The sequence below is a fragment of the Primulina tabacum genome, chromosome 3 (assembly GCF_025594145.1).
Source record: "Primulina tabacum isolate GXHZ01 chromosome 3, ASM2559414v2, whole genome shotgun sequence".
In the NCBI taxonomy this organism is placed as follows: Eukaryota; Viridiplantae; Streptophyta; class Magnoliopsida; order Lamiales; family Gesneriaceae; genus Primulina; species Primulina tabacum.
In genome coordinates this window covers 30,991,387-31,000,319 of record NC_134552.1, presented here as the reverse complement: position 1 = coordinate 31,000,319, position 8,933 = coordinate 30,991,387, and the positions used below count along the sequence as shown (strand labels likewise).

The window sequence follows — 8,933 nt, the reverse complement described above, 5'->3', positions numbered from 1 at the left end:
GAATTTTATATTAAGGTTTGGTTTAATTCGGGATTAAAACGCATTAATACGTCACATTTAAAGATTAATTTAAAAGTCATCGAATTCAGGTAAATAAACATATGAGAAAATTCATGTAAGCTTAAATAATTATTTGGGACATGTTAGAGTCATGAAATCAAGAAAAAAGTCGAAAACGTAAAATGTCGAGCCCATGGGTAAAACGGTCTTTTTACACCTAAAAATTAGTAAACGTCATGGAAGTGCCCTAAATGCTGTTTTTATGATATTATGATAATTTTTAAATGTTTATGAAATGTTCATGATTAAATTATGATTTTAAAATGTTTAAGGGATTTTATGATTTAAGGAAGACAATTAAAAGACATATTGCATGTTTGGTTTCAAAAACAAAATGTTATGTTATGCATGATTTTTATAAAGTGATGAGAATGTAAATATTGAAGGAAGTGAAGTGATTGTGACTAATTCGTTAATGGTGGCGACGTCGTGAGGGTTATGGTCTCAGTGGGAGCCCGACGATCGTGTTTCCATCATTGCGAATATGTGGTAACGGTTATGTGGTAAGGTTTTGTGGTAACGGTAAGAATGGGAATATCATGAGGGGAAAAGGCCCCAGAGGGAGCCCATTTATGGAAAAAGGCCCCAGAGGGAGTCCCCAACGATCGTATTTCTATTCGATCATGGTAGGCCAAGGCTCAGTTGACCGGTGAGAGTGTCGCTGATGTCCCCGCCGCCCAGTACTGCGGTTTCATGTAGATGGATCCATCGATTTTCATGTCATGTTGAGGAAAGTCACAATTAACGATCTGAATTCAACAAAGGAAAAGGAAAATGTTCATGATCATGTTAAAGGTTTTATGTCATGTCATGTTGAGGAAAAAGGAAATTCATGTTTGCATGTCATGAAAATGTTTATGCTTAAGTTGATGCATCATTATGAAAATGTTTCTATTTAAAGTTTATGCATCATGAAAATATTTATGAAAATGGTCATGTTTGAAGTTTTTGCATCTTCACGAAAATGATATTTTAAGTACAAGTATTTTTCACCGTTATATGTTGACTGTATTACGTATTACTTGTTATAAAGATTATGGTGTGTTGAGTCTTTAGACTCACTAGGTGTGATGGATGCAGGTGAGGTTGAGGGAAGACTTGACGGATGATTTGACTGGACTGATAGCGCACACAACCCGAGGACCAGCGCTTCTATTTTTCCGCATTTACGTTTATGATTCATGATTTAAGATAAAGATTTTTAAGACTATTTATTTATGCTTTTGAGGGATTTTTGAGAGGTTTAGTATGGGCTTTAATTTTCAAATTATTGCTTTTTAGGTTTGGTAAACAGAAGACGGTATCAGTTTTAATGATTATTTCACTTGATTTTTAAAATGCTAGTTGGTTGATGATTTATTTTAAGGGGCAAAATATTTTATAAAAATATTTTCATGAGGTTTATGTGTATGGCCGAAAATTGAGTGTTTATAAAAAAAAATTTCTAGTACTTTTAAAGCAATAAAAAGGGCAAGACGTCTCACCTTATGATTGATAGGTAAGAAATTCTAAAAACTCTATGTATGACATTTTGTAGTTTTGGTATTTTCTAAACACACTAGTGGGTGCTCGGTTTTTCTTCCTTGAAAAATATGATTTTTCGAAAATTCCGTTGCGCATCTGGGCACCATAACCGATCCTCTTTCACGTTATCATACAAATTAAAATCTATAAAAATAAAAATCTTGGTCTTCTAGCACCCCTAGAAGCCGAAAACACATTAGACACTTATTTTCGAAAATTGGAGAGGAGAAAACAAGGAGTCTTCGTCACCCGTACATTCTTCCTCGCACCCCAAGCCAACAATCGTATTTTCGGGCTATCTAAAATGAAAATGAATGTATCTAAATCCCTTTGACGCACCATTCAAACAATATTATGCATGTTTGAATTATTTTGAATGAAAAATATTTACGTTTGATGGGTTTAACGATATAACGATTATTTTCAAAGTTTTGATTTTTTGATGATTGTTTATTTAATGTTATGATTGCTAAGGACACGCTGCCATTAGAGTATGATTATAGGACGTTTCAGTTGGTATCAGAGCCAAGGATCCCCAAAGGGTTGTGTTATTGCAATTCCGAAAAGCTCAAGAAGTCACGCATCAAGTATGTGGGTTTTTACTACTTTATATTTTATATGCTGAAGTTATTTTAAAGCTTTCATGATGAATAATATAGAGGTTAGGTACATGATATTTTAAATATTAAGTGCATGTTGGTTACGTGGTTGGGACGACTTTTACAGAGATGCCTCCTAGACAAGCTCTTTGTAGTGGTATTGATATTGAACATGAGGAGGAGATTCCACAGCCACCTCCTAATCAAGGTGTCAGTGCTTGTGTACTAGAGGACATGGTGCAGTAAATAGAGCGGCATGTTGGAAATGCTACGAGGGTTCGATTGGAGTTAGTCTACGAGCGTTTTAGGAAGATGAACCCCGAGGATTTCTCTGGCACTGCGGATCCATTCGTTGCTGAGGGATGGATTCGATCTTTGGAGTTTTTCTTTCGTTACATGGATATGGCGGATGCTGATCGAGTTTGATGACCATCTATCTGTTGAAGGGCGACGTTTCCATATGGTGGGAGGGAGCGGAGTGAGGAGTGAATCTAGCGACATTGACTTGGGAGGACTTCAAGAGGGTATTCTACGATATTTTACTTCTAGCGTCCATTCTAGGCTTAAGAGGGAGTTCATGAGCCTCCGCCAGGGGGATTTATCTATTTCCTAGTTCGTACAAAAGTTTGATAGGGGTAGGCATTTTGTGCCCTTGATTGCGAATGATGCGGCGGAGAAATTACGACACTTCCTTGATGGACTGAGGCCCACGATCCGTCACGATGTGATGTTCACTGATCCTATCGATTAAAATACTACTGTTTCCAAAGGCTTTCGATCTGTGCAGTCACTGAAGGATATTGATTGGGAGATGCAGCATAAGAGGAATTGCGCCCAACAAGATAGTCAGCATAACAAGAATCCTTATAGGGGAATGCCGAAGCGACCGGGATAGCCGAAACCACAAGAACAACCACCAAAAGAAAATGTTTTGAAGACTACTGAGAAGCCACAGTTGAAGGAGTGCAATCATCATCATTGCGGAAAGTGCATGTGGGGCACCTACAAATGCGGAGAGATGGGACACAAGGCTAGCGATTGCCCAAAGATCAAGCAACCTACAACTGGAAGGGCATATGTGATGCAAGCTGAACAAGCAGAGCAAGACACTACGCTTATTATAGGTACTCCGACTATGTAAGCATTTTATATTGCTTTACTGCTTAAGATAAAAGAATGTATGCTAGAATTAAATCGAGATGCATTGAACTTGAAGACTTTGAATTGCAGGTTCTAGGGTTTAAGAAACTGAATTCTTGCAAACACTAGTTATTTGGACCAAATTGTAGAAGATCAAAATTCTAGTGGCCAAATTTAAAATTAAAAAAAAAATGGGGACTCGAAATTTCCAAGGGCTAAAATGAAAAATTCGAATTGTAGGGGCCACTAGTAATTTCGATAACCTAAGGGACTAGATTGAAATTTCCGAAAAATTTTGAGGAAAAATTTGAAAATTTCGAAATTCCTAGGGCTTAAATGCAAAATTCAAAACTTAAGGGGTCATTTAGCAATTTAAGAAGCTTAAGGGGTTAATTGGAAATTTTGAAATCTCCTAGGACTAAAATAACAAATTTCAAACTTTAAGGGGGTCAATTGGTAAATTTTTAAAAATTAAGGAATTGAAATGCTAATATGAGAAATTAGAAGGGCTTAGATGATATAAATTTATAAACTTTATGGCCGCAATCGATAATAATACAAATTTTACCAGGACGAATATTGCTAGCGGGAATAGCTACCTACGCTTTACTAGATTATGGAGCTACGTATTGTTTCATATCTGAATCCTTCCTGAAGATATTGGGAATCTTACTAATAGTCGTGGAGTCGGAATTCAGAGTTACAGTGTCTTCTGGCAAACACATTGTTTCTAGTGGCGTCATTAAGGATGTGGAACTTAAATTGCAAAAGAATGTTATACGAGCAAACCTTATAGTACTGCCTATTCTCGAGTTCGATATTATTTTGGGCATGGATTGGCTTACATTGAATGGGGCCACTATTGATTTTCGACGGAGGACAGTATCTATTAGACCACCAAATGGGAAAGCATTTATCTTTGAGGCGGAACAAAACAAACAAATGCCGCATATTATTTCATGCATACGTGCGAATAAGCTTATTCAATAGGGTTGCCAAAGTTTCCTTGTTAGTATTATATCATCACCCGACATTGACGGTTGATCTATTGAGGATGTGGAGGTAGTTAAGGATATCTCGGACATATCCTCCGATGATGTTTCTGGTATCCCACCTGAAAGAGAAGTAGAATTTTCTATTGAGTTGATGCCCGGTACAGTGCCAATCTCTAAGGCACTATATCGATTAGCACCAGCTGAAATGAAGGAATTAAAGGAAAAAATTCAAGATCTGTTAGACAAAAGATTTATTCACCCTAGTTTCTCCCCATGAGGCGCTTCGGTGTTATTTGTTAAAAAGAAGGATGGAACTATGACGTTATGCATCGACTATAGGGAGCTAAATAGAGTGACAGTGAAGAATAAGTATCCATTGCCCCGAATTGAGGATTTATTTTATAAATTGCAAAGAATTTCGATATTTTCAAAGATAGATCTTAGGCCTGGATATCACCAATTGAGGGTAAAGGAATCGGATGTACACAAGATGGCTTTTAGAACACGTTATGTGCATTATGAGTTTCTACTGATGCCTTTTGGATTGACTAAAGCTCCAGCGATCTTCATGGATCTCATGAGGCGCGTATTTCAGCCATATCTCGATCAGTTCATTATTGTTTTCATTGATGAAATCCTAATCTATTCCAAGAGATTTGAGGAGCATGATCAACACTTGAGGACGACCTTGCAAGTTTTACGAGATCGAAAATTATATGAAGAGTTCAGCAAGTGCGAGTTTTGGCTAGAAAGGGTGGTATTTTTAGACCACATCATGTCAAAAGAGGGAGTAGAGGTCGACCCATCTAAGGTCGAGTCAGTTAAACAGTGTTCTACAAATAAAAATGTGACGAAAATACGCAGTTTCTTGGGCTTAGCCGGCTACTATCGCAAGTTCATAGGTTTTTCATCCATTGCAGTACCCTTGACTTCATTGACAAAGAAAAATGTGAAATTTATATGGGGACCGGAGTGTCAAAATAGCTTCAATAAGTTGAAGCAAGCACTCACTACAGCTCCAATTTTAGCTATGCCAACAAAGCAAGGGGAATATGTGGTATTTACTGACGCCTCAAAACTTGGATTGGTGCCGTTCTCATGCAAAATGATCGAGTTATAGCATATACATCAAGTCAATTGAAAATACACGAAAAGAATTATCCGACGTATTATCTAGAGCTTGCAGCAGTCATTTTCGCTTTGAAAATTTTGAGGAATTACTTTTATGGTTAGAAATCCAAGATATTTACGGATCATAAATGAAACGTCTGCTTATTCGTTTTATTAAAAAATACTAATTTTTTTTTCCCATTTTCGGCCCATACATATGCAAATGCATAAAATACTTTTTGCACCATTTTTAAAATAAAACATCCAACTAGTACTTGAAAATCTAAGGGGAATAGTCAAACATGAAATCGTAAATTGTTTTACCAAATCTAAAAAGCAACAAATGTTGAAAAGTGTGGCCCATACTAAACCTCTCAAAATCTCTCAAAAAGCATAGATAAAATGGCGTAAAAATCTTAACTTAAAATCATAAACTTAAATGCGGAAATAGAAGCGCTGGTCCTCGGGTTATGTGCACCGACAGTCCAGAAAGTCACTCGTCAAGACCTCCAATATCATAGTTATTTATATCACCTGCATCATACACACCTAGTGAGTCTAAAGACTCAACACGTCCCATCTTTGATAACAAGTAATACGTAATACAGTTAACATATAACAGTGAAAAATACTTGTACTTAAAATATAATTTTCTTAATGATGCATAAACTTTAAACTTAAACATTTTCAAAATCATAATCATATCACATAAACATATTCATATTCATATCCATATTCGTATCCATATTCATGTTCATGTTTGTTGAATTCAGATCGTGATTGTGACTTGTATTCTTGATCGTATTGGGCGATGGATCCATCTAAAAAAAACCACAGTAATGGGCAGCGGGGGACACCAGCAACACTCTCACCGGTCAACTGAGCCCTGGCCTACGTATTAACATATTCATATTCGTATTAGTATTCATATCCGTATCCAAGGAAACACGGTCGTCGGGCTCCAACTGGGACCATAACTCGCACGATATTTCAAACATGTAGTAGTCACAATCCCTTCACGTCCTTCAACATGTTATCATCACTTTATAAAAACATGCATAATATCATTTTTAATTTGAAACCAAGCATGCAACATATCTTTTAAATGTCCACTTTAACCCTTAATAATCCATGACATTTAAAAATCATATTTCAACATGTAAAAATTCATAAACATGTTACATAATCATATTAGCATATAAAACAGCAAATAGGGCACTGCCATGATGATTACTTGTAATGCCCGAGAATTTGACTATTGTAATCTGAGATGATTTATTGATTATGAACTGAGGTGATTATAGCCGGGCCATTCCGAGACCAGACTGGGCAAAACATATGAAAAGTACAATGTTTGGACAGAACTATTGGCGCCCGAGCGGTAGGAAATGACTGCCCTAGCGCCAGTGTTCAATAAGAATACCATTCGGGCAGAACCTGTGGCGCCCGAGTGGTAGAAAATTACCGCCCGAGCGCCAATGGATAACAAGCCGAGTACCGGGCAGAGTGTTCGGCGCCCGAGCGGTAGTTTATAACCGCCCGAGCGCCGACTAAAAATCAAGGAGAAGGGGACACGTATCTTTACATGCATGAGATATATATAAGTTTCCTTTTTCAGAATTTATAAGGAGGAGTCGAGGATTTTCTCTAAGAAATCCTTACGCCTTTTAGTGTATAGATTTGTGATTTGTGAACGATCCGTCCGTCCGATTTTGAATCCGACTTCAGTACTGTGTTTCTATCGACGCAGGCTTCAATTGGGCGTAATTTTTACTACGTTTTGATATGTCTTGAAATTATGATACTGCCAGAATCAGATATAATCCATATATGTTGTTATTGCGATATCAGATATTGTATAATCGAAGTCAGATCGAAGAACAGATTGTGTATATAATTGTTATGATTTTCTGAAATGATATGACTAAGATTGTACAGATTTGAGATTATAATCTGTTATTGCTGAGATTATGCGTTGTATCGATATCGATCATGTCTCGTGGTATTATATCTGTGGTGTTGGAATTGACGGGGTTATCGAGACTGTATTGTTATACCGTCGAAACATCCGTAAATTGATATTGATCAGATTCGGTATTGGTTGATATTGTATTGTGGTATCGTATGTCGATTGGCATTGATCCGATTATGTTTTGATTTGAGTATTGATCAGAACAGATTTTGAACTGAGTTATGTACTGATATTGTATCTATTCGATTGTCATTATCAGATTGGGTATGGACAGAGTTGATTTCGATACTTCGTCTTCGTCGGACCGAGAAGATAAAGGTATAAATTAATGTTGAGTTGGGATTGCACAACTCGAGTGAGGTTTGGCTCGAGTTTCCCTAAATCACATACTTTACCTTATTGTACTGATTTGATTGATGTACTAGTTCTCTTGATTTATAGACAGCAGGTATTAGACGAGTAATCTTGTGACAGAAGTGTGATAAACATAAAAATTGTATATTAATTAAATGTTTTATAATATAAATATATAGTTTTTGTTTTATTAAATGTTTAAATATTATATGTTTTATAATAAATTGTATAAAATATAAGTTGTTATGTAATTACAAGTTTTTACTATTTTTTACAGGTTCGATAAAACAAGAATAAACTTGGCGTTGCAAATGGGATTAAGATGATTCTTAGAGCCTGTAGAAAGTTGATGTTAATATCTACAATATTGGTGTCAAGCATGAGATAAAAATCCTCTCACAATTGGGATCAAATTAAGCAACAAATAAAGTTACCAAAGGAGTGGCTATTTTACCATGCTCTAGTATTTTGACCATATCTCTCAAATTACTTGGTCAAATGATTTGAAAAAAATACCACAACTAGACAACTCAATTATCCACATGTTTCTTTTTATGTGAAGAAGCAAATTCCAAGAAGAAGATTTTCAAAAGTGATGTGTAATATAATATAATATCTTGGAACACCAATGAAGACTTTTGTGTAAAAAAATAATATTTTATTTGTGGTTGTCTCCCCAAATTTGGCTATAAATAGGGGTGCATTGTAATGTATTGAGATATCTCTCATTCTATGAACAAACCTTTGAGTTCATAATATTTCTCTCTATATTTTTCTTTTATTTCTTCATTTAAATATAATTAGCATGTTAATTTCATGTTCAAAGTTTTACACTTTGAATAATGAATAGCTAACTTCCTAAAGTTGAGATGAAAATGTGAAACTCTTGGAATGATAATAAGGTTACTAAAAAGTAAGAATCTATGTTTTATATTATTTAATCATTATTTATTTCTTTAAGCATTTTTATACCCTACTTATATGTGGGAGTTTTGATTTATTGTTGCTATATGTTACACTAAATTCTTGGAACCATTTAAATGTTAGTTTGGTGTTACCAACCATTTAAAGTGGATGCCTTGATTTATTATATATGAATATATTATAATATTAAATTCTTGGAACCATTTAAATGTTTGTTTGGTTTTACCAACCATTTAAAGTGGGAACCTTGATTTA

General features: G+C 35.5%; 1 protein-coding gene across 1 annotated transcript; it reads left to right on the top strand.

The window, feature by feature from the left end:
• The first annotated feature begins 3,201 nt into the window (after window positions 1–3,201).
• LOC142538656 (uncharacterized) lies at window positions 3,202–4,313 on the top strand. Its single transcript, XM_075643965.1, has 2 exons — window positions 3,202–3,307; window positions 3,895–4,313. Exons 1-2 carry the CDS (start codon window positions 3,202–3,204, stop codon window positions 4,311–4,313), a joined length of 525 nt encoding a protein of 174 aa, XP_075500080.1.
• Window positions 4,314–8,933: the final 4,620 nt, after the last annotated feature.

Excerpts from the sequence above, each read along its gene's own strand:
- LOC142538656 (XM_075643965.1), top strand. The coding sequence starts at position 3,202 with ATGGGACACAAGGCTAGCGATTGCCCAAAGATCAAGCAACCTACAACT. Across the intron at positions 3,308-3,894 it reads AGACACTACGCTTATTATAG|GACGAATATTGCTAGCGGGA; the intron begins GTACTCCGACTA and ends AAATTTTACCAG.